Source organism: Phyllostomus discolor, chromosome 9 (assembly GCF_004126475.2).
Source record: "Phyllostomus discolor isolate MPI-MPIP mPhyDis1 chromosome 9, mPhyDis1.pri.v3, whole genome shotgun sequence".
Lineage (NCBI taxonomy): Eukaryota > Metazoa > Chordata > Mammalia > Chiroptera > Phyllostomidae > Phyllostomus > Phyllostomus discolor.
The window spans coordinates 65,386,003-65,412,340 of record NC_040911.2 but is presented as its reverse complement, the minus strand read 5'-3'; the positions used below and the strand labels follow the sequence as shown (position 1 = coordinate 65,412,340).

Genomic DNA, 26,338 nt, shown 5'->3' with positions numbered 1-26,338 from the left:
CTATTTTCTCCTCTAGGACTTTTATGGTATCAAAGCTTATATTTAAGCCTTTTATCCATCTTGAGTTTATTTTTGTGTATGGTGTTAGTTGGTGGACTAGTTTCATTTTTTTTTTTTTTTTTGCATGTAACTGTCCAAATCTCTCAACACCATTTGTTGAAGAGGCTATTTTGATTCCATTTTATGTTTCTGTCCCCTCTGTTGAATATTAATTGACCATAGAGACTTGGGTTTATTTCTGAGCTCTCTATTCTGTTCCATTGATCTATGTGCCTGTTCTTATGCCAGTATCAGACTGTTTTGATTACAGTGGCCTTGTAATATTGTTTGATGTCAGGTATGGTGATCCTTCTCTGTGTCCCATAAATTTTGGACTGTTGTGAGTTCATTTTCTTTTGTTTCCAGAATTTTTTTGATTTCTTCCTTGATCTCATTCTTAACCCATTCATTGTTTAATAGCATGCTATTCAATCTCCATGAGTTTCAGTGTTTTTGAATTTTTTTCTTGGGGTTTGTTTCTAGTTTCAGGAGAAGATGCTTTCTATGATTTTAGGGGTTTTTTTTTTAATTTGTTGAGTGTCCTATCTTGTTTTGTGTCCTATCATGTGGTCTGTCTTTGAAAATGTTCCATGTGCATTTGAAAAGAATATGTATTTTGCTTCTTTGGGATGAAAGGTTCTATATATATCAGCTTGGTCTAGGGTATTGTTCATTGCCACAATATCCTTGTTGATATTTTGTTTGGAAGATCTATTCATTTTTGACAGTGGGGTGTTAAAATCCCATAGGATATGTGTGTTGCTGTCTGTATCTTCCTTGAAGTCCTCCAAAATTTTCCTTATATATTTGGTTGCTCCTGTGTTGGCTGCATATATGTTTATAATGTTTATGTCTTCTTGATGGATTCTTCCCCTGAGTATTATGAAGTGTCCTTCTGGGTCTCTTTTTCTGGCCTTTGTTTTGAAGTCTGTTTTGCCAGATATAAATATTGCTACCCTGTCTTTTTTCTTCCTGTCCATTTGCATGGAATATTTGTTTCCAGCCCTTCACTTTCAGTCTGTGTAGGTCTTTTGTTCTGAGGTGGGTTTCTTGTAGGCAGCATATGTCCACAAATTTTTACTAGGCCACAGAGCATGTGGTATCAGCAGGGCAGATAGTATGTGCTTGTCCACATTTTACAGATCTGCTAGGCACACTGAAACATTAGACATTAATGCTTACTGACCCTGAATATCCCCATGACCCTACCATGCAGGAGCACATGGCCAATGGACAATAAGTAGAAACACAGAATTATAACATCATGGGGGCCTGGTAGAAGGGACCATGGGTAACCAGAAAAGTGAAGACTGAATGGCAGAGGGTGGTGAGAATAGCACAGAAGAGTTAATTCTTGAGCTGAGTCATGAGGAACAGAAAATATTTACGAAGTGAGGGGGTACCTTAAATAATGGAACTGTTGCAGAGATACAAATATGTGGCAGATAAGGGTGGTCTCGTGGGAGGGGTCAGAAATGCAGAAATGGAAATAGAGCTTTGAGTCATATTGTGGAAGACTGTAGTATACACTAGAGTTTGGACGTCATGGTCTGAGTGTCAGGGGCATCTTGATTAGAATTTGTGTTTTAGAGTAGGATTTCTCAAACTTGAGGAAAGGTTTTCTGGCAAGACAGGCCCTCAATTACCCCTCTGAGGGAGGTAACTTGTCTGCGTATGTAGGTATGGGGGTGTGAAGCCTGGAGCCACCACAATCATTTTAATACTGGTCCACTGAGTGTGGATCACACACAGTGATCCTGGGAAGGCAGAACCAGGGGACAGAAAAGAATGAGGGAAATAGGGTGTCTTTGTCATCATGGAGCCACTGGCTTGGCCCATGCCTCGAGAGGCTCACCACAAGACTCCACTGTGTCCCTTAGTCACTTTTACTGCTTCGTGATTAAGTTCTTACCTTGAAATAATTTCAAACTTCCAGAAAAGTTGCAAGAAATATTCAGAGAACTCCATTTACTACTTATGCAGATTCACCAGTTTGTACCTTTGTGCCCCATTTGCTGAATTTCTGACCCAGTTGAGAGCAGGTTGCAGATATCAGGCCCCTTTACTTCTTCTGTATGCAGTTCTTAAGTGCAGAAATATCCTCTCACATTCCCACAGCCCTATCATCCAAGGCTGGAGCTTAACCATCGATAATGACATTTTTATCTAAATTACATAAATTGATTTTTAACAATTTTCCCAATGTCTTCTCTAGCATGTTTTCATTCTAGAATCATGTCATTTGGGGGAGTTCAGTTTTCTTTAACCCCTTTTAATCTGGAATTATTCCTTAGCCTTTTGGCCTTTCATTACATTGATATTTTTACAAAATCTAGGTCAGCTCCTTTATAGAACCTTCCTTAGTTGTGGTATATCTATTTCTTTATGATTAGATTCAGGTTTCACACCTCTTACTGGAATGATCTGTAATTGATGTGTTCTCGGAGCATCATGTCTGGAGGAACACAACATCTGTCTAACCTCACTGGGGATATTAATTTTGATCACTGGGTCGAGGTGTTATCTAGTTTCTCTAGTGTATCGTTACTATCATTCCTCTTGCAATTAATAAGCAATCTGTATGGAGACATTACTATTTATTTTTAAGCCAATTTGAATTGGGTTTTCTGTTACATAAAACAAAAGCTCCTTATTGATTCAGTGGGATTAATTGCTGATTACCATGAAGAAACAAGCAAGAGATTGTGATGAGAAAAATAGGAGTTTCTTAAAAGCTTTAATTGTGGTCAGATGGGAGCAGAGCTGAACCAAAGGGCCTGCATATCCTAAGAAGACTAATCATTTGGTGACACTTCTTAATCTTTAAATTAAGGCTGGGCAAAAAAAAGATTCTATATTAATAAAAATTTCATCCTCTAAAATAGTTATCATTAGTTGCATTGAATGTAACAACATTTTAGCTTATTGGCAAATTTTGCAACAGTTTGCAAAAAAGTCTTCCCCTTCAATTTTTTTATCACTCTTAATTGGATAATTTTAGTTATGCTCACAAATGATGGTAGGGACATACAAATTTCATTCAAAATATATTTATTTTTTCTGGCAAAAATGTCTCCACTAATTGTAAATTCAGTAGCAGTTGAGCAGGATTCCTAAGAGAAGTAATGAGCCAGCCTCTGAGACAAGGATTCAAGTACAAGACATTTACTGGGAGGTGATCTCAGGGGAAGCCAGGAGGAAAGTGAAGAAGCAGCTATTGCATTATCATGTGTGTGCACACACATGCAAGTGCTTTTCTGTGATTGTCTAGGTTTGGGTACCCCAGAAGCAGACCCTAAGATAAGAAGTCAAGTGCAAATAATTTGGGTTGGGGGGAGATATTGGCACTACTGCTAGGAGAGGGTGGAAGTGGGGAAGAAAAGATAGCCACAAAAGGGTGTGTTATCAAGCCAACCCTCAGTGGGGTGACTGGACTCTGATCTCACTGGGGACCCCTGGGAGAACAGCCACCTCAGAGCTTCCCCACCTGAGGGATGAGGGAGCTGGGTCAAGGTAAGTTAGGTCACATTTGCTCATAAGGAACAGTTATATAATACATGATGGGGCTTCAGAATCTCACCTGCCTGGGACTGCCAACCTAGTCCACCTTCCACTCGCTGGTCTGGGTTTGGCAGTGTGGCCTAGGAGAGCAACAGCATGCAAATGTAATGTGTAAAAATACTCCACAAGGGTAGGTGGATGCTAGAGGGTTTGTTCCCTCTATCCACTTAAGTGGGATCTCTATTCTGGGGGTGGGCAGAGCCGGTCCACACACACTGCTGAGATTGTGACTTTGGGTTGGAAATAGATCATAAAGAGGCCCTGAGTACCTGAGCAGAGAAAATAAATATTAGAGTTAAATTCTAAGAAATGGGTTGTGACCAGAGCAGAAATGGGCTGAGAAAGGGTCTGCAGGATGGAATGGAGCCGAGCCGACGCTGGCTATAGGGATGCACAGACATTAGGCAGCTGCTGAAAGCTTGTGGTGCTCTGAGGTCTGAATGGATGTGGAGAATGGGAAGGAACATGAGTGACATTTGAACCAGAAGACTCTGCAGAACTGGGAGTGATTGATGCACAGAAGGCTGAGGTCCCTCCCTGTCAGGTTTCAAGCCTGGTCTTGTCATTAACAGAGGGAGCCAGGGCTTCAGAGGAATGGAATGTTAAGTGGAAAGTAAGCATCTGAAGCTACATTTTAGAGAAAAAACAATGAGTGCTTCTTTTTGTACATTTTTTTATGGACCAATATTTCTGAGTTCAGAAGAAGGAAGTAGAAAAGGACAAAGAGGATGCTATGAACACTGGGTTTTGTTTTGCTTTGTTGTTGTTTTTTTTTAAATTGGAATCAGACAAGATAAATAGTTGCAATCCAGAAACAATGCACAAGCCTGCCAACTGAATGATATGACTTCTGTGCACTCTCTTTGTACACCTTGATGAAACAATAAAGGAATAGAACACAATCAAAACCAGGGAGCAGGAAGGAACAGGCCTAATTGAGAACAAGGTCTGTGGAGAAAACCTTGGTTAATATAGAAGCTTCCAGCTGTGGGGGAGCCTCATGTTTCTAGACAGGGGTGGCAGATGGTCTATGATGCTGAAACAGGCAGGTAAAATGGGGCTATATAGATAAAAGACCTTTGTAAATTAAAACAACATATGCCAACTAGGTTGCTGTCTCCAGAGTAGTGAGGAGTTAGCTCTCTTATATCTAGACCCCATTTGGGGTCTAACCCCATTTGGTTTAGGCCAGTGGGGACTGCAAGAAGGTTGGTTTGGTGCAGCATTGGTTCAACAAAAGTACTTTCAGCCCTCTGGAGAAGAACAAGTAATAACAGACATATTTCATGTCTTACAAGAGACAAATAATGTGGTCTCATGGATCACCAGAGAAGGTCCATCGGTGGACCCATTGGCCACATATCCTTTACTCTTCTTTTTTCCTGAAATCTAACCCCAAGGCTATCTGTCATTGTGTCCTGAAGCAGTCTCCCTCAGATGTGTGTTTGTCATATGTACTTGTCTCTCCCAGGAAAAGATATGAATGCCATTAGTAAACAAAAAGTGACTTTGAAACATGCCTGAACTTCTGAGGCACAACTTCGGGCACAAAATCCACCTTTTTGGTGATGACAGCAGATATCCCTGAGAGCCTCACTGAATTATGTGAGTTTCTGTGACTCCTTTGTAGACATATAAAATATTAAAGTATTTTGGGGAGCACTATTTCTTTATGATTCTCTTTGGTAATTTCTGGATTCTGGCTGCAAGATAATATTAATACATGCTAATAGGGCATTGACTATATATAGAAGGTATTGCATTGTGCTATTTTGATACTGGATGATGTGCTTCTACCGACTGTCCCACATGGAATCTGCAGCCTTAGAAGGAGGGTATTCTTTAGAGGAGGCCCAACTGTTCTCCTGTTCTCCAACCCACTCCTTAAGAGCAGGAATGGGAATTTTAAGGCTCTAATCTCCATAACATGCAGGTACAAGTACAGGCACAAACACACGAAGTCCATTGGCTCATCCAGTTATATTTCTTTGCGAGTTTTGCATCTGTCTGATGGATTTTTTGTTTTGTTGTATCTAATGAAAATTTGATGGCTTAAAAACAAACCTGGAATCCTTTCTAGAATTCTGATTTGTAAGTAATGAAAGAGATGAGAAACATGACTAGCTAGGGACTTCTAGAGAACACAGTGGGTCTGTGTTATAGAACTAGGAACAGCTCCAGATGAGACTCCATAGGAAAAATTCCACCACCAAGAGAACATGTGGACTCCCTAAGCCAATGCCCTTGTGTTTCGATGTGGTATAAAAATGTGTGTTTCCAACAAAGTATGTAGGTCAACAACATGGTTTGTGAGTTTGTGGCATTTGAATCTTACCTTGTTGTTCTTGAAGCTCTGGTTCTGTCATCATATGCTTTTAGGAAGCCATTCCTTAAAAACCATTCCTCTCAGCCTAGATGGCTTCTCTATAAAGTCTCATGCAATTACTTATCCAACAAACTTTTATTGAGCACATATGTACCAGGTACTATTTAAGGTATTGGAGGTCATACAAGATTCCCAGTATCTGTTTGACTAAAGGAGAATCTTCTCTTCAACCTCCAAAGAAATGGAACTTACTAAGTATGAAGTCATACACTGAACCTAACAGCATCCTTCAAGTTTCCTTGATGGCATCATCTAACTTGGTTAAGATGACAGGGAGAAATATTTCACATCTTACTAGGGACAGATAATGTAGTTTCATGGACAAAGTGCTGGTTTCAGTCTAGAGATCTAGTTTCTTACTTTCATTATCTTTTATTACTTCAGTGTATGAAGAATCAAGTAAAAGCATTCTCTTCAGAGGCCTTGTGGTTTAGAATGAATGAATGAATGAAAAGCATTGGTAAACTGCAGTCAGTTCACCCTGCTCACTAGATCTGATTGATAAACTTGCATGAATTTTGTAAGCCTATTGGTGCCACTTTGGTAGCTTGAAATTGCCCATGATGAGAGTTTATACCACAAAATAGGAAAATGCTAAAACTTTGAGCTTTTACTCCCCAGAAAGCCAATCATAAAACATTTTTCAGCACATTACTGATTAAAGGAGTGGATACATATTCTAATGGTGAAGTGGAAAGTTTGGAAAGACAGAAACATCTGCAGGATCAAAATGAAGGAAAGAGTAGCAAATCAGTGCATGAAATTCCAGGCAACATATGCCCTAGGAGGCTAGTTTTTAAAAGGAATTATGTCCCTTTTTTTTCCCTCCATAGAGGTAATGGTTATGACATTTGAACCTGGGCCATTTTTATTTTATTTTATTTTATTTTATTTTATTTTATTTTATTTATTGTGGTAAGAACACTTAACATGAGATCTACCCTCTTAAACAGGACTTTTTTTTCTGTAGATATTTGGACTTTGTGTATGTTCTTACTCTTTGCTCCACTAATGACATAGGCTGTTAGTTAACCAAACAAAAAAATATTACAAGAATAAAGAGATCATGGGGGTAGTAGCTCTCTGAAGGAGAGATTGGTTTTTTTTGGATACACATGCATGTCTTTAACCATCTACTCCCAAAAGCCTCCAGGATGCAGATCAGATGGGGTTTCCTGGGCGATCTCACTGGAAAAGGAGGAAAGGGATCAGAGTGGAACCCTCAGGAGGCCACGTAGGGTGGGGATTCCCCATAGGGTGGGATTCCACATGAGAAGGTCAGCCTAGGTCTGATTCTCATTCCTGGTGTAGACACCCAGCCCTGGCACTTCAGGCTCCTGGGTTTTAGTTTCTCCATCTGTAAAATGAGGAGGTTTAGATTCAACAGAAGCCTTAGCTGCCCAGTAGAGCAGCCACTAGCCACAAGTAACTACAGAGCATTTAAAACAGGGCTAGTCTAAACAGACGTGCTCAGTGTAAAATACACACTGGATAATAGAGTATTCCTAGAGTCTCTAATTAAAATTAATCACCTACCATATATTTCTGTGTATAATGTGCACCCATGTTTTTGGCCCAAACTTTCAGGAAAAAAACTTTCATTTTAATTTTTTAATTCAATTTTTAATTTATTTATATTTAGATACTTGTTTTTTTAATTTGAAGGAATTTTTGCATTTATCTTTGAACATAATGGGTATCATTGCTTTCCAGAGTCACACATTTAACACATAAGCATTAATAAAAGAATTAAAAATATTTATATAGATACAGAATTAGTACTACCCATATATAATGCACATCCTTATTTTTCCTTCAGAAATTTGGGCAAAAAAGGTATGCATTACCATCATGGCCAGAGGGTCTTTCAAAAGAAAGCGCTAAAGTCAAGTGCTCATGGGTTGATAAGTAGATCCTAAGGAAGACCTGAATAAGAGGAAGAAGTGTGATGTCCTGTCCATGGTGTCCTTCTCATTAATAGTCAATATGGCTTATGGATCTCCTTCATTGTATATGTGAAGTCACATGTGCAGGGTGTGTGACCACATAACACATGGAGCTTTCAAGTGAGGAAGTTTGAAAAGACACACACTTTTGAAATGCCAAAAGAGAGTCCTTTGGGCATAGCAACCCCCATCTTCCTTATTAACACCATTCCTGGTGGGCAGAGTGTACCAGGCCTGAAGCCAGAGCCACACACAGAAGTGACAAGGGAGGAATAGGTATTTTTACTGGGATGTGGAAGAGGGACCCACCTCTTTACCAAGGGGTGAAATGAGGGCATTGGGTTGTGAGGTAAGAGAAGAGAGTCAGTTTCTCATCCAAGAAAAGAATGAATTTCTAGCTAGTAGAACTGCCCACTTGTTGCCCAGGGTTGTGCATATTGCCTGTGGTCAGAGTGTCCCCCTGGGTACATGGGCACCAGCAGAACTCCTGCAGCATGGACGAGATTAGAGTCTCAGTGACACCAGTTTTCCAAGACGGGAAGGGATGGCCCTCCATTGGAATTAGCCTCATTTGCAGGCCAATCCTGTCAGTGGCAGAAATGCAGAGTTTTGCCCCTGAGCACTTAGCTAAAAAAAGAGAAAAATTACTTTCCTTGATTATCCTTGGAAAAATTCAGGTAGTGAGCATTGTTCCTAATTCTATTTAAAAACATAGTTATTGAGTGAGGAAGCTGAGAATATAGGTCTTTGTTTCTGATTTCTTCTCACTAGTTAGTTTCTCTTTTGACAGAATAGTTTTCATGATCTGTTGTTGGGTTTTTTTTTTAAGTTTGACTATTGACTGAGGGAAAATCAGCACTGAATTTAAGGAAATTAAAAATTCACATAACTTGAATTGTCAAGCCAGAACCTGGAATGATTTTACTGTTCAACTTGGAAAAGCTGTGGTAATACAAAAAAAATTATGAAAATATTCAGAGACCTGCCTTGGGTCCAGACACAGAGCTGTCCCACTTGCTTCTACCTCTTAGTAAAGACAAAAAACATTAAAAAGAAAAGAGCTGCCGTCATCAGGTGAGAAGGTGAAGTGCATTTCTTGTTGTTGGCCTTGACCTGACAGGTCCCCAGTATTGAGTCACTTACTCCTACTTCAGTCAGTTTGGCTGAAAAATAATTATTATGAGATCTTGTTTACTAAGAACTGAAGTCCACTTTGTCTCGCTAGAAAAAAGGTAGTGATGAGAAAGCTTTTGTGACCCCTCTCACAGCAGTGTGGAGATGTCTTGAATTAAGCCACATTTCTTTTAAATTGAACTTGTGAGTGGTGAATGCCAATGTAAGTTTCTGCTGCTTCTCCTGTGGGTTTGCACTTGTGATCTCAGACAAATAAAGTAAGAAGGGTATAGTTTGACTAAATTAATCAAGGGTGGACAGGAGAAAGAGGGAGCAGGGAAGGAGGAAGACACAACTCAGACACTCTGTCTTTCCAAGATCTGGCCTGTGGCCAGATAGAGCAAAAGGTGGAAGAGTGCCAGTGTAACTGCCCAGCTCCACTGATCAGTGAACTGGAAATTGGGCACTGGTTGTTCCTATCCCCATCCGCCAGCCTGCAGCCAAGGTCCAGACAGCAGAGACTGAGCGCCTGTCTCAGTGGCTCTCTGTGGAATGGGCTGGAAAGCCAGCAGTGAACGATCTTGCTCAGCGGCAGTCAGAGCAGCCTAAATGCTGCCAGGTGATACAGGGAGTCCTTTATGCTGAAATTTCAGGATAGACCTTCATCTCTGCAGTAACTTTTAGCACCACATAGAAAGCCATAGCTAGGTCTATAGCGGCAGAGCCTGGTGTTTCTGGAGAGTGAGGTATAATCACCTCCTGCCTTTGTCCTTTAGCAACTGAAGCAACCAGCTTCATTTACATTCCTTCAGTGTTGTTGTTAAAGAGGCTTGGCAGCTCCAAAATGTTTGCAGTGTCCTTTGGTCCCATTAGGAATTTTTTTTTTTTTTTTTGCTAGCTTTTAGCTAGCATCTGGAAAGATCCATTGGACGTGCTGGGCTGATTTTTCAAGAATCTGCTTTACAACTTCAGGGAAACCAGTAAAGGAGCAACCTTTCACCATCTAACTCTGGAGGAATTTTACAGCCTCTCAAACTACGGTACCTTTTTTTTTTTGTTTCTTAGTCTGACCCATTTCTGGGGTGGTTTTAGGATGAAACTGCTTGTTTCATTCCTGCAGGGGATGTGCTGGTAACTACAAATGGGAAGAAGGAATTGTTTTAAATCCTATTGAATTTCGGTCCGTATTTAACCAATGTGTTAGAGGTTATGGTTTGGGAAGGAAACTACTGCTACAACAGGCAAGACCATAATCTGAAACTTCTTTTGGGCCCTTAAGAACTTAATTTTAAAAAATTAGAATGATCTATGATGTGTAGTCACTTGGCTTTCCTTCTGTGGGAAGGACCTGCTGTGGCCCTTAGCAGCCTATTTTTATCATCTGCTTGCATCTCCGTCCTGGAGCAGCCTTTTGAAGAAGGAGTAGATGCAACCTGCATCTTCTCAAAGAAATGGGATGAATCTGCCTGCCCACAAGGAATCCACAGTGGATGTTTCATTGAGGACCACTGAAGTTGAAGTGCATGCATGCATTTTTCAGGCAGCTTACTGAACTAGTGAAGTTCTGGAATCCAAACTGATCTATTACTGTAGACAAAAATTCCATGCCTGTCGTGGCTCATCAGAAAGGGTTTGTATACAGAAAATTTCCACACAAACAGAGACATGCAGGTCTGGATGAGGAATGAAGTTTTGGCTCTCACCGAGCCGACCCTTAACTGCTGTGCAGTGTCAAATCTCTTGCTGAGAAAACATCTGAAAGAAAAAGAATTACAGACATTAGGCTTGGTTTCAAGAAGTGTACTTTTTTATTTGTGTGCTTCTGGGTTGAAACAGTTACAGAGTAGTTCCCATTCTGCTTTTAGTCCTAAACACAGCAGTGTTTCTTTCTGGAGTCACTCCAATCTGTGAACTTGGTTAGTAAGTGATGAACTTCAAAGGCCTTGGAGCTGGGGCTCCATTAAATTGCTGAGCCTGAGAACTTGAACCTGTGGCATCAGCAGGATTGTGGTGAAAAGCTCACTATTCTTTTAAGGAGGTTTTTGGAAGCTGGCCTTCATCCAATGGGATTGCAAGTAGAAAGAAATACAGGAAAGGCACCTCCAAACCTTTAAAGTGACTGAGTGACTAAAATGGTGAATGTTCTAGAAGGAGGGGTAGGTGTGCATGTCATTATTATTTTTTCCTAGATGGGATCCCACAGGTTGTTGCAGCCACTATGGATGTGAACTGAGAGGCAAATCGTGGGGCTGAAATGAGCCTTTCTCCCAAGAGCATTGCTTGCTCATAGGGATGCAGTTCTTTGCAAAGTAGTTATGCTTTTCTGCTTGTTGAAATGTTCCTTTGGTGCTGCTTGCTCTCTGTTCCCCAACTAATAATGAAATAGCCTCAGCAAACTGGCAGCAGCTACCATGACTTCGGTGTCTCCTACTCCATCCCCAGAGTTGACCCCTTTTAATATCTTAGTGTCACAAGAGGTGTTTTCACTGAATACATTTTTTCTTTATTGTCCTCCACCTGTGAGTTGTGGTTAGGACCAGCTACAACTTGTGTATGTTATGGTCTATAAAGGGATCTTGAGTGGGACAGCAGTTTTATAATTGCTGCTGGTCCAGCCTTGCTGGTTAGGAAGGTTTGGAGACACTCCCCAAGTCTCCTCAATGCACACTGGCCAGGATGAGGCCAGATGCCTGGGTGTGTGTGTGTGTGTATTTGACTTACAAGTAGACATTGAAGTCTTTGTGACTAAGAAGAAAGAGTACTGGGTTTTAACGTTTAAATGAGGGAAATTCCATGTTCAAATAGCCAGGGTTGTGATTCAGAATCACATCATGTCTTTACATTTCCCTCCACATTCCAAAGTGCACTCCCACTTTAGGTTATCATGGAGCTGTTTACATCTGTTTCTTATACAAATTGAGCTCTGGAAACAGAGATTTGGAATTTCACCCCAACCTTTGATTTCTAAAGAGAAAATAAAGAGATTTATTCCCTGTGCCCTTGTGTTGACCTTGCCTGGGGAAGAGGGCTAGCACAGCTAAGGATGATCTCATCCCATTCCAGCAGGATTTCCTGGAACATGCAGGGGCTTATTCTTCCACTGTCCCTCTCTGATCAGCCACATTAAGTCCATAAGCTTTGGAGCAGATTACGGTGACATCTAATATCAGCCCCTTCCGGACTGGTGCATGAGGTCAAGTAAACACACAAAGCAATCATTATAGTCCCAGAGACCTTCTAGCTGGAAATGGGGGGGGTGGGGCAGTGAGGTGGGACAAAGCCTAGGAACTATGCTTGTTGTCTGAGGCAGGAAATCGGCATAAAAGGAGATGGAAGGGCTTTGGTGGGAAATAAATGGCACTATGTTGTTGACAGAAAAAGATCTTGGCAGGACTGTTGTTGTGAGTGTTCTGTGGCTTAGAAAGGAATTTCCTACAGGCTGGACTATAACCATTAAAAATGTCTCTCTACCTTCAGGAGTCCCAGGCGTGCAGTAGAGCCTCGTTGGAGGAAATGTCATCTTGGACCATGGGTACCCGAAGCCTGGACAAGCGAGAAAGTTTCTTTAAGGTAAAAGGAAGCCTTGATTGAGATCGCTAAGCTGCAGCTTACTCCCTTTGCTGGACTGCACGAGGAGCTGCAGGCACTCCTGTGAGCTGTAGGGGAAGCCTGCTCTCTGAGCCAGCTCTGGCTGGAGAGTTCGCCTGAGCCCAGCTGCGAGCTGTTACCAGGTTTGACAGTAGTTGGGATTTTTGTTGAGTTAGTACCTCGCACAAAGAGATCTATTCTGTGTGTATGTCAACTGCTCGGCGCGTTTTTGTTTTTTTTTTCTTTTAAGCTGAATGATTTTACAATGGAAACTTGTGCATTCCCAGTGAATCAGTGCTGTTGGCTCTGTGTTTTACATTTTGCTTGACTGTATGAATCACTTAGTGCTCATTTTTTTTTAAAAAGAACAACAATCAGATTCCTGGGCCTCACCCTAGACTGATTGAATGTTGTTTACTGGTGTATTTTTATCAAACACCAGAGGTCTCTTCAGGTCAGGCAAGAGAAAACCAAGGCAGTGTGATTAAAACATATAGCTTTTCTATATACATAACTGATAGCAGTGGGATAAAATTACCTTGCTAGTTTAAAGGGATACAATTCTAAATGGATATTTTATATACTGTGTGTGTATATGTTAAAGCACCAGATCTTTCCTCAAAGGAGGAATGTTATAGAAGATGCTTAACTATTACAGAGGAAAACTGACAATTTTTTCTAATTCCTGCAACCTAATGGGTTGTAAGTATGTATTAACTTGCCTTTAAAAGCTCCTGCTTCCTAGAGGCCAAACTTGATTTATTGTGTCAATTATGGACTTCAAAAAATCTGTTGCAAGAGCCGACTGATAAAAGAAAGCTAAATTCAGTAAGCTGACTGCCATAAGGGAGGACATGGGCAGGACACAGTCCTGCTGGTGTCTGAGGAAGGGGAGATTGGGAGGCAGATCTACAGGGGTTTGAGGTCTAGGTCTAAGTCTTTTTAGCTGTATTTTTCAAGGCAGAGAAGTGATTGGCTTTCAGCAAAGTTTGTGATATAATAGTTTGGGATTGGTGGATACAGCAAGACAAGGGTCTTGAGTCCTGGCAAGTAAACCGTTGTTGATAGGCAAGCTGTTTTCCCAGGTGAGCTGACTGTTTGCCAGAACAGATTGTTCTGTAGGAATTTCCTACAGCAAACAGTGAAGTTACTTATTGGTTTACAGCCTTAACTTTCTGGGCAAGAATAACCTGGAAGAAATAGTTATGTTGACATAGATGGTCTCAATTCTCAGTGCTAATAGTAAGGTATGTAGACATAGCAGTCACAATTCTCAATCAGTTTATTCAGTTTGAATCAAACCTGTGTAATATCCATCCTCATAAAGCAAATGAGAAGTTCCTCAAGTCTCCTGTAAACCAGGCGCTAGACCCACCAGGCTCCTGACTCATCTCCAGTTCCTGGATTCTGTCTTAGGCTGGGATATTTATTTCATCCTGGTGGAAAGGAAGAACCCAATCCCCTCCTTAACCCACAACACTGCCTACATCAGCCTAAATACTGGCTAGTTCATAATTACCACCTTATGTTCAAGTCAAGGCAAAATGAGGAAATCTAGTATCGTCAAAGTTGCCTTTGAAAGTTCCTCAGGAAGGGGCCTTGTTGGATCTAGTTTTTCTTACAGTCCTGAGGAAAATTTATTTTTTTAGTTGAAAATCAGGTTAAAGTAGTTAACTTGTATTTCTGGGTTATATCCTGTGAAAGAATAAATCAAGCAAGAAGTAAGAGGCCTGCTTGAACCTGCTGAGGGCAAACTCTGCTAGTCTATCTCTCCTGAGTCAGATGCCCTTAAGGAAAATGTAGGCAAACTGGCCTGCTCTATTTAAGTTGGTATTTTCTGTTCTGTTTTTGTTTGCAGAGGTTCAATTTATTTTAGTTAGATGCTCCATGTAAATGGTAGTTACAGTTAAATAACAGGGGTTTGGACTGCATAGGTCAACTTACATGCAGATTTTTTGCAATAAATGTAGTTGGCCCTTTGTATCCAGGGGTTTCCCAACCATGGGTTGAAAATACTGTTCTCCATTCAAGGTTTGTTGAATCTTCAGATTCAAAGGGCTGATTGTAGTCAACAGTTATATGTCGATTTTCAACTGCTCAGGGGTTGACTCCTCTGATCTTATGCTGTTCAAGGGTCAACTGTACTTCTTTCTTTCCTCTTCTTTATAGATATTGTTATTCATTACTATGGCAAGCCATGTTTTTTTTGAATAATATTAATCATAATTTAAATGAGTATTATCAGTTATTATTAATTATTCTATAATTTAGGCATATAGTTATCTGCAAGGATGAAGTAAACTTCCCTTTGGACACTTAATATTGACTGTTTAAAGTCAGTTGACTAACTGATTTTAAAAATGCTATAGTTCACTAGTTGAGACAGTTTGTCACTCAGCACATTCTGGGACCCACTGGGTCTTCTTTTACTCCTCATGCTTCTTATATTTTAAATATTGAGAACTTAAGATCAGCCAGGCTCTATAGTAGGTACAGGGGAGAGAAAAACCAGAAGCCATCCTGACCTCATGGAGTTTTCAGTCTGGTAACAAAGAAAGATATTAATAAATAATCATGACACTAAACCTGATTTAAAATCATAAAACAGTGCTTAATGTGAGAAGTGAAAGGGGCTTTGAGAATATATAACATAATTCAGGGTTCCAGAGAAATCTTTCCTGAGGAAGTGGCCTTTGATTTGTGAGCTGAGATTGACTGTTATCTAGGGAGGTGGGCAAGGCTAAATTTTGGAGTGACTCTTAAGCTACTGCAGTGCTTCACATACACCATCAAGCATGAACATTCTCGGTTATATTCTTAGCTCATAGCTAAATTCTACATGTTTGTTATAACTTCCTTGGTTATTAGGGCTCATGTGATTTTGTGTTAAGTGTAGATAATTGAAAGGCAATCATTGGACCTCTGTTTCTTCATTATGTTCCCCCATCCAGTTTGTGTGCATTTAAACCAGAGTTGGTAACCACTAGAAGCAAGCCTTGATTTGTGTCTTCCCATCTGTCCTGGAGCATGGAAATGACTCAGATAAGTTACAGGATACAAGAGTTTTGGATAATGCACAGATTGTGCGAGTAATCTGGGGTAATAAGAATGCCCATGGCTGTTGTTCATGTGGAATTACATGCTGGAACCCTGGCCACAGAAATCCTATGCTGCTGGACCAATACATTTTCCACAGTCCTTTCCAGAGCCATTGTTGTCCCTCACCCACCTGTGAGAAACATTATCTTCCCGCTCTGTAAGGTCTCTGTGGAAACACATGAGGCAGGCTGGTGATGCCCTTGACAAGGCAGCCAAAGTCACCTGCACCTAATTAATGGAAGTGGACATCTATTGCTATCAGATTTCAAGAGTGTGTTATGTGAAAGAGATTGTGTAAGAAATACATTAACTAGACTGGTAAAGTTATAGATGGTCCTGCACTAGGGCAGAGAAGCTCAGAGTAATCTTTGATCCCTCCTTTTCCTGAATCCCACTCTGCCCCCACACCAGCCAGGTGACCAGTGCTGGCAAATCCCTGGGAGGTTTCCAAAATCTACACCCTTCTTCCCTTTCCTACATTACCTCCCTACTTTGGTCCTCATTCCTTCGTTTGTGGGCACCGTGGATGGTGCTCCTAATCCATCTGCACTATTTCCAAATATATGTTTGCTTTCTCCCAAACCATTGTATCCATCCATGTTGCTTGCTTACAGACTCTGGCCCATGCTGGACCCAGCACCAGGTATGCATTCTCACCTTCAAGGACTTTCAGGCTGTGCTCCCACCTTCTTAATTCTTCTCCTGGTCCTGCCCCTGTGCCATCATGGGTCTGCTCCTATGGCCCAGACCTGCTGATGCCCATACTGTAGGCTCTCCCCACTCTGCCTTTGCTCTCACTGTCTACCTCTCCCCATCGGATTCCCACGTACCCCTCCAGACTGCCATATACTAACTTTATTCACTGACAGTGGAGCTCCCACAGCTGAGCTGATATCTACCTTTACTTTGTCTGAAGATAAAATTGTGGTAGAAATGTTGTGTATGAAGGCCTAGCTGTGGCCCTGATGTAGTGGTGGGAAGTAAACTTAAACCCCTAACTCTGGACTCTGCAGTGAGGGATTTGTTTTGTCTTTTTATTGCTACATCCCTGACCCTGAGGAGGATCCTCTTATAGCAAAGAACAATGCCAGAAAATATTGGTGGGAATTGCCCACTCAACAATTCTAATTTCTCCCAGGAGTACCTAGGGGACCCTGCTGTCATCAGCCTACAAGTTGATAGAGTTCCCTCTTTCTGAGTGCCTGCTTCCTGCCTCCCTTTGCTTCACAGACAGGGAAACAGCTGGTTTTAACTGAGCAGGAAGAAACATGCTTTGGTTCTATGGACGCTGCTCTCATGTGCCTCCAAACTGCTCGTGCTGTGGGGAGATGCTCTGGCCTTGGGCTCCCAAACTACCCGGGGTGTTGGAGGGCCTGGCTCAGCAGCAGAGGCTCCATTTGAGGAATCCTCTTCGTGGTCATTTTGCACAGTTTGTACAACAGGTACACCATGTCCATCTTTCAGAAACAGAAAACCTGTCATTATGGTTCAGGGAAGTCATAGGAGTGCTCTCTGGCACATAAAAAATAGAAGTGCAACTCACTTTGAATAAACCTAATTGCTAAAATCTGACTATAAAACAGATAAACCAGGAGTGATGAGGCACTTCACCCCAGGAGACTTCCCTTAACTATCGGTCTTTCCTGGGTGTTTGAAAAGTTATTCTGCTTTCAAAAAATCAATCTGCAGGCGAATTTTCAGTCATCCAGAACTGTCACTACTGCATCTGTGGAGCCTCAGTGATTTTGGCATTTGAGTTTTCAGACCGTTCTTTGTGTAGAGTCATTTTCCACGTTCACAGCCCAGGACAGCAATTCTCTGTTGTGTAACAGGGGACAGAGATACAGGGGCTTGAAAAATAATGGATGGAACCAAAATCACATTTTAGTCAGTAACTTCATTGAAGAAATCCTTACATGGATCTGTGGGTGTTTAAAAGTCATAGATGTGAGGAAGTGTTGTACCCTTGGTCTCCCAGCATAACTCCTGAATAGTGAATAGATGTCACATTCCATGCCAGGTGTGCAGGGAGGCACCCTGTCACAGCCTATGACCAGGAAAGGACTAAGCACCCTGCAGTGGAAACAAAATAGTGATTAGAGAGTTGGTTAGAGCAATTGATGTATCCATAATTATTCATAATAATATTGCAAAGCATACCTGACATCAGTATTTGTATGTCTTTTGTTTTCCATAAATAAGTTCTTCTTAATACTTCCTGGACACTTTCACCTAGACAGGTCTTAGCAGTGCTGTCTCACAGAACTACAAAGTAAGCCACAGGTGTCATTTTAAATGTCCTAGTAGCTACATTTAAAAAAAGTAAAATTAATTTTAATAATATATTTTATTTAACCTAGTATATCTAAAATATTGTCATGTCAATATTTAATAAAATATTAATCAGATGTTTTACATTCTTCTTTTTCATACCATGCCTTTGAAATCCAGTGTATATTTTACACTGAGCATGTTTTCTTAGTTCATACTAACCACGTTTCAAGTGCTCAGTCCCCACATGTGACTGGTGACTGCTGGATTGGACAGCAAAAGCTTACATTGAATCTAAACTGAGTCTTTGGAGACTCAAGTCCCAGGGCTCAGTAGTCTATAGAAGGGATGGGAATCAGACCTGGCCTGACCTTCTCATGTGGAATCCTCACCCTATGTGGCCTCCTGAAGATTCCACTCTGATCCCTTTCCTCTTTTTCCAGTGAGGTCTCCCAGAAAACCCCATCTGGAGAGATTGGGGGAATAGTGACTCTCTGGGGAAGTGGATGGTTTTTTGGGGGATACAGATGCATGGCTTTCACCATCTGTTCAAAACACCTCCAGGATGCAGATCAGCCTACCCTACCCCTGCCCCAGGTATGACTTTGTAGGGATGCCATGAATTTATTGGACAGCAATTCCTGTTCTTGTTTCCAAGAAAAAATGGATTTCCTGATTTTCTAGAGTAGTTGTTCCACCACATTTTGGCCATCTCTTTCTGATATTACCTGTTGCCCATTGGGCCTCAACACAGTCTCACTTGCTTCAGGGAACTTTTTAAAAAAAAATCAGGAATGAAATAGGTTTCCCTGGTTATTCTTAATGACATATTTCTTAGTTGAAATTGAGTTTTCATAATAGGAGGATTCCCAGGAGGGAATATAGAGTTGAAGCACTATTGTGTCAAATGTGTGGCTTTCAAAACATTAAAAACATGATTCTCATACAAATTAGAATGAACTTCTGTCAGAACTGTATTCAACCAGGAAACAGGCGTAAAGCTGGTTCAAAGAACAGTTTAACAAATGATGTATTTGTGATTGGCTTAGAAAGACATTCTGTAATAAGTTTACTGAGTTAAAATCAAAACTGGAAAAAATCGAACAAGGAAATAAAAATAGCACATAGGAAAGTCAAACAAAATTTAATCATCTTTAGGTGGGTAGTGTTGGCATCACCCAGAGCTTGTTAGCAAGGCAGCCTCAAGCGATGGTTCTCAAAGTGTGGTATCAGCTTCACCTAGAAATTTCTTAGAAATACAAATTAAGTAAACAGGATGATACAAAAAACATAGAAATGTGTACATTCTAGACCTGGCTTCATGTCCCCACCCAGAAAACAGGGTAATATCACCTTCCCCACTGGGTTGTGAACACCAGTGTTATAGAACAGAAAGAGTTCATGCACCCAGCACTAGCAGAGCCAAACCCTGGGCACCGAGAATTGCCGTGAAGAAGTAAAACCCACTGACTTATTTTATTGATGAATTGTGCCAGCCAGGAGAAAGGGAAGCTGATGCTCAAAATCATGAGACACCATGGTTTAGGTGCTGAGGGTCATACTGGGATCTGTGAGGTAAGGGTGATGAATCATTTCTTGAAGTCTTGAGGGCAGCTCTGAAGTCTTTTCTGGCTTCCCTCTGATCCCCTGGGAAAGTAGCCATGGGCCATTTCACCTTAGGGCTTAAGATCAGAAGCATAATTTAAGTCAAGATGTTATCTTTAGCCTGCCAGAGATCCAGAATGTGTGACCATTAGTCAGTTCTGGGCTACTATCTCCAACTAGAGAGGGGGGTTGCTGATTATCCTGGGGGACAAGCTAGGTCTTGGGAGAGGGAGACGGGGAGGAGGGCATAAGGGAGAGAGAAAGGGAGGGATAGAGAGAGGTGATTCCTAGAGCTAGGATTTAAAACTAAATTCAATCTAAGTCAAAAGGACCCTTTGGTTTCAACAATTAGTTCAGACAGACATAGTACTTGGATGAGTTTGGTCACTTGTTCTCTGTAAGCCTTGCTGTTATTGCCACTATCTGATAAGATGTTCTGTTTTTGTCTGTCTGCTTTCCCACTACATCCTCACTTTTATTTGCTCACTCAAAGTGGTTGTGTAACCAAAAGCACAGGTTCAGCTGCCTTCCTGCTCAAGCCCTCAGTTCTTATAGGGATAGGGAGAGGAGGGCTTTTTTTCTTTAGCCAATTTTCTTGCTAGCTTTTGGTATACTTTGGGTTGCTCTATCCATTCATCTTTCTAGCCTTTGGTTCACTTTGTGTAAGAACCTCCCCCTGCTTATCCTGGCCAATGGGGAGGACTCCTCAGGATCCCTGACTCACTATGGTATCAGAGTCAGTGAGGGGGGAGGGGGCGCTGCAGGACCTGCCCTCAGGAAGCCTGGAGATGCCACAGCCCTCAGCCTGCCTGGCGATGCTGGACATGGTGCCTGCACGTCTGGGGGAGCCAGTTGGCTGGAGTCTGCAGGGCACCCCTGGATCCTGGGGTGCCTACATCCTCTGTGCAGCCCCTGGACATGGCCTGCCCCTCCAGCTGACTGTCTAAGGTAACAATTGCACACGGACACACCAGTGGAGATCCTTAGAGGCAGGGTGACTCAGCTTAACAGACAGAAATAAAATCTTCACCCTACCCCCCAGTCTTTAACACCTGATGTCACCATTTATCCACACACAGGTGGTCCAACCTTCATTGTGCTGAGATTCAGAGGTGCAGGCTCCTCCCCTCTCCACAGAGAAGAGTTTGGGGAAAATGACTCTTCAACTCTCTTGTCAGTATACACTGCCATTTGCCAAAAGAACAAACTGGAGCAACCTGTCCTTTGCTAAATGTCCTTTGCATTTCGGTGAAAACCACTGTTTTGTTGCCTTTCCACAGGCAGAGCCCAGACTTCCTTCTTATTCAACTCATTTGTAAAATTCATGTTTAGTTTCACAAACACTATTCCGGGCATCATTCTAAGCACTTTACACCCAAATCTTCACACTATCATTATACCCAGTTTACAGAGGAGGGAACTGAGAGAAGGATGTAAAACATGCCCAAGTTTGTGAATTCCGTGTTGGTCCCATGGTGACTATACTTCAACTTGGAAAGAATTTCATAGAGATGGAGTGTTATATGCAGCCTCTGTACCTTGTCCTGCTCTGAAATATGCCCCTATGGTCCCTGTGTTGCATGCTTGTTAATTGGGATGTGAGCCTGATTTACTTTCCCTGCTCTTTATACCTAACTTGACCCCTAGTGTGTCCCCTACTGGCTAGCCACAGCTGGCCCTTTCAGGTGGCTGCTTCTTAGAGTTTTCTGCCTCAAAAAGTGGGACTTATTCTTCTGAAAAATCAGCAGTAATACATAGTTCAGCAAGAATTTGGTTTACTAGCTTGCAGCAGCCAGGTACAAACCAGAAGAACCATGTCAGGGCTCAGTTTGAGGGAGTTCAGAGTGACTTATAGGATTTGGGCTTGTGCTGATTAATTCTGAGGAAAGAAATGTTGCAGATTTAGCAGATAAAAATAAAGAACACCCATTTGAATTTCAATTTCAGATATAGCATAAGTATATCCTATGCAACACTTGGGAGACACTTATACTAAAAAATTATTCATTGTTTATCAAATTTAATTGGGCATCTTGTATTTTATCTGCCAGTCTTGAAGGAGGAGTTGAGTGTTATCGGGAAGTGAGGACAATGCAGTGATTGGGTAGCTGAATAATTTTTATATAGAAGACCGTGGAGTAAAGGGAGCCAGAGGTGTCAGTGGTAAAGAAGCAGCCAACACTCAGTGTGTGACAGAATGGAGTTGGTCAGTCATTCTTGTGCTCTGAGTAGCCTGTGCTCTGCCTTGTTTGAGACCTGGTCTCTATTGGCTTGTTGAGTGCTTTGTTTTCATTCAGTGCTGTTTATGTTCAAGTGGGAGCATGCCAGGAGCCTTTCTCTCTCTCTTCATTCTACTTCTGGGTTTGTGGGCTTCTGGGCTTGTTTCTGAGTCTGTTGAAAGGGTGAGATCTCAAAGATGCAGGTTGCTTGGGGTTCTGGTCCAGAGCAACCAGTTAGTTTAGTTGAGGTCACTAGTTCTCTGGAAATATTTTTGGTTGTCACAGATTGGGTGAAGGTGCTACTAGCTGGCTTTTAACAATGCATAAGCAACCCCCACAGCAAGTTATCTGGCTTCAAATTTCCATTGTGCTGAGGTTGACAATTCCTGGTCTGCAATGAAAATTAGGAAATGACCCATTTCTGAGGTTTCTCTAACTATTTCTGGGGCAGGCCTTCCAGAAGTAGAAAAAAATGAAAGCAAAAAGAGTTGTGTGCATGTATTTAGCACCTGCTGTCCTCAATGTGTATTACCTGGGACTAGCTCAGCACCTGGCCTTTAATACTAGGTGTTGTTCAATAAACATGCTGAACGGACGAAGAAACGTGTATTGCATGTATGTGTCTGTTTACATATATTGTTCATTTATTCAGTCTATAATGACTCAGCACCTGTAATAGCAGAGCCTTTCTTCTGTCTTGGGCACTGAGTGTGCAATGATAGGAAAATAGATAATAATTTAGGGAAACCTGAATTTGTACAATGGGTGCAAGGCTGCCTGAGTGAATGATTGGGGAGGCTTCTTGAGGATGTGGCATTTAAGCATAACTCTCTTCAAGAGCATTCCCAGGCAAGCAGTAGGCACATGTAGAGCCTGAGACTGAAAGAACAGGGTGGGAAGCAACTGGATGGTGGGTGTGGGTAATGGCATGAAGTAAGGGCAGGAGGGAAGCAGGGGCCCGTCATGCCAACTGGGTAAGGAGTTGGGATTCCATTATTAGTCCAATTGGAAACCATGAAAGGTTTTGAGGACAGGAATGACACTATCCAACATATGTGCAACCCTTACAAATCTTTCTGAGCATTAGCATTGTGGCTGTAATCCATCAACCAAGAAAACTAAAGTACAATCCAGATCTTCCTTGTTGTCCCTCAAAGGACACCAGAGTCGGCCGCCTGCCCAACACTGTTGCAGTCAGCTTGCTGGCCCTTCTGTGTACTTTGTCCATGTGCTCAGCAGTTCCCTAAAGATATGTGCTTCTCCACTCTCTCAGAACTCCTCCCTGAGTCTTGCAGTCATCTCCCATTACTCTGCCTTGCCCTCTGCCTTCTTGTCTTTATTGTGCAGATCATGTTGCCCAGTCTAGAGTCTCAAGCTTTATGGTTTTCTTCTCCACTCCTGAGAATCCACCCAGCAAACACTGGGCCAGATGTGACTCCCTACCTGGAAGGGAGGAAGATTGCAAACTCTGGTTATTTATTGTTCAGGTCCATGCTTTTGAAATAACTACTGTAACTGAAATAGGTGGAGTGAACTGGAGGGCAACAGCAGAAGGAACAAGGCAATTACTTAGGACAGTGAGCAAACTGTGATCTACAGGACAAAATCTGGCCAGGCACCTGTTTTTATAATTGAGACACCACCATATCCCTTCATTTATGTATTGGCTATGGCTGCTTCCATCCCAAAATGCAGAACTGAGTTGATTCAGAGACTGTATTATGTATGAAGCCTAAAATATTGACTCTCTGGCCCTCTGCAGTAAAGCGTTGCTGCCCACTGACTTGGGAGATAATTCATTTTGTCACTGAATTCTCAAAGGCAATGTTGTGTGTGTGTGTAGCAGTGTCTCCAGTTTATAAACAAACATGCCAGGGACAATAGAGCCTGGTGTCTAAGAGCAGAGCCCACTCTTTTCTGAATCATAATACCTGCCTCACAGAGTTTGTCAGAAATAGCAACAATGAATGTTGGTCTCAACCCCAGATGCCTGCAGGAGTCAGGTGGATACTATAAACCAGTAAAGCCAACCTAGCGAAAGTGTATAAATGGCAACTGACATCTGGGCTCAGTATTGAAGCACAATAGGGGATGGTGAGGACTGTAGCAAACAGAAGAGCAGATGTTCCACATAAAGTCAACAACATAAGATAGTTACATAGGTAAATATGGTCCTTGAACCTTTCATAACCACATCAAAATTACAACTAAACTACAGAACAGGTATCATTTAGAACTACCTGAAATCTACCTAACAGAAATCTTCAACTAAGGATATAAAGAAGTCACATTGAGGCTGACTGGTAGGAGGGGTGGAAATGCTGAATGAGCTAGTCCCAAACCTACATGTGGTAGATAAAAGTCAGGAGGGATAGCTCAGCTGCAGAGTTCCCCACTAAGGAATGAGGAGTCCCAGCCTCACACCAGGCTTCCCAGCCCAGGGTTCCAGTGTCTGGAAGAAAAGTCCCCATAACTTCTGGCTGTAAAAACCAGAAAAGATTGTGGCTGAGGGAGACAGAGGGCTCCTGGAGTCCTAAGAAATTCCTCTTAAAGGGCCTGCATATGGACTTACTTGGAATCACTCACTCTGAGCTGCAGCACTGGGACAGCAGCTTGAAAGGAACCAGGACATATGGGGAGGACCTGAATTGTCTGGTATCAGAGTGAGAGCTGGAGGGGCAGCTTTCTGACAGACAAAAGTACTGGCAGAGGCCACTACACCTTTTCTGAGTCCTCTGCCTTACAGAGCTGCCAGACAGGTACCATATCTGAGTCTCTATCAACCAGGCTCATCCTCTTAGCCCTGCCCTGGTGATTGCCTGACACCCTGCCCCACCCAACCTGTGGGCCCACCCAAGCCATTTCTAGTGGCTTTTCCATAAGAATAGCCTGTCTTGGCTCATGCTTCATAATTTCCTGAAATCTCTCTATCAAGAAGTATCTGGCCTTGGAGTGCCTTGTACCTCTTGCTAAGTGGCCCCAGGCCCAGCACTAGCAGCAGCAGGCTTTGGTTCTCAGCTTAGCCTCTCCTGAGCACCTCAAAGCCCAGCACAGATGGCAGCCACCTGCATATCACTTTGTAGCTAATGCCCAGTGAGCTTGGCCTGTACCTCCTCAGAACTAGTTCAATTGGTAGAGAGCTTCAGACCACACCAAAGGCCCAAATCAACCACCTCCACAAGCAACACACTCAAGGGATTATTCGGTGGGCACCAGAATCCTGCTGAAGTAAGTCCTGCTTCATGTAGCAGGCCCCTGCACAGCTGATCCTCCATGGCAGCTTAGGTGAATTGGGAGGCTGTGTCATCAAACCCTACAGGACACCTACTATATTAGGACACTCTACCAAGCCCAAGAATCATAACAGTTCAGCCTAATACATAGAAACAAACACAGGGTGGCTGGCAAAAGGAGGAGACAAAGAAACATGGCCCAAGTGAAAGAACAGATCAAAACTCCAGGAAAAAAAACTGAACAAAATGGAGACAAGCATTCTATTAGATGCAGAGTTCAAATCACTGGTTATAAGGATGCTCAATGAACTTAGGACTAAAGTAGATGAACATACAATTTCAATAACATAAAGGACATGGAAACCATAAAAGGAACCAATCACAAATGAAGGATACACTAACTGAAATGAAGAATAATTTAAAGCGAATCAACACTACAGTAGAGGAAGCCAAGAATCAAGTCAGTGATTTAAAATATAAGGAAGCAAAAAAAAAAAAAAAAACCCCCAAAAAACAAACAAAAAAAATGCAATCAAAACAGCAAAAAGAAAAAGAATCCAAAAAATTAGTATAGTGTAAGGAGCCCATGGGACTACTTCAATTGTACCAATATTTTCATCATGGGGATACTAAAAGGAGAAGAGGGAGAGCAAGATATTGAAAACCTGTTTGAAAAAAGAATGACCAAAAACTTTCCTAACCTGGTGAAGGAATAGACATACAAGTTCAAGAAGAGCATAAAGTCCCAACAAGATGAATTGAAAGAGGAACACACCAAAACACATCATAATTAAAATGCAGAAGATTAAAGACAAAGGGAATCTTAAAAATAGCAAAAGAAAAGTAGTTCATTACCTCCAAGCGAGCTAACATAATACTGTCAGCTGATATCTGAAATGTCCAGAAAGGATTGGCAAGAGATATTCAAAGTGATGAAAATCAAGGACCTACAACCAAGATTACTCTACCCAGCAAAGCTATCATTTAGAATCAAAGGACAGATAAAGAGCTTCCCAGATAAGAAGCTAAAGGAGTTCACCACTGCCAAACCAGTATTATATGAAATATTAAAGGGTCTTCTTGAAAAGGAAAAGAAAGAAAATATGAACAATAAAATGGCAAAAATACATATTTATCAACAATTGAATCTTAAAAGCAAAATAAACAAGCAGAACAGAACCAGACTCTTAGAGAACATTTTGATGGTTGTCAGATGGGAGGGGATAGGGGATGGTTGAAAAAGGTGACAGGATTAAGAAGTACAAATTGGTCGCTATA

General features: G+C 41.8%; 1 protein-coding gene across 6 annotated transcripts in view; it reads left to right on the top strand.

Annotated features, from left to right (window-relative positions):
- Positions 1-26,338, top strand: part of RIN2 (Ras and Rab interactor 2) — a 247,649-nt gene that overhangs the window by 127,070 nt on the left and 94,241 nt on the right. For 5 of the 6 annotated variants that reach the window (XM_036009482.1, XM_036009483.1, XM_036009481.1 and 2 more), the window contains one exon: positions 12,523-12,615. In XM_036009482.1, coding sequence (XP_035865375.1) covers positions 12,559-12,615 — 57 coding nt within the window. In that variant the 5' untranslated portion in view covers positions 12,523-12,558. Of the gene's footprint in view, positions 1-9,943; positions 10,086-12,522; positions 12,616-26,338 lie in introns of all 6 variants that reach the window. The other variant, XM_028523701.2, reaches the window with a different exon arrangement.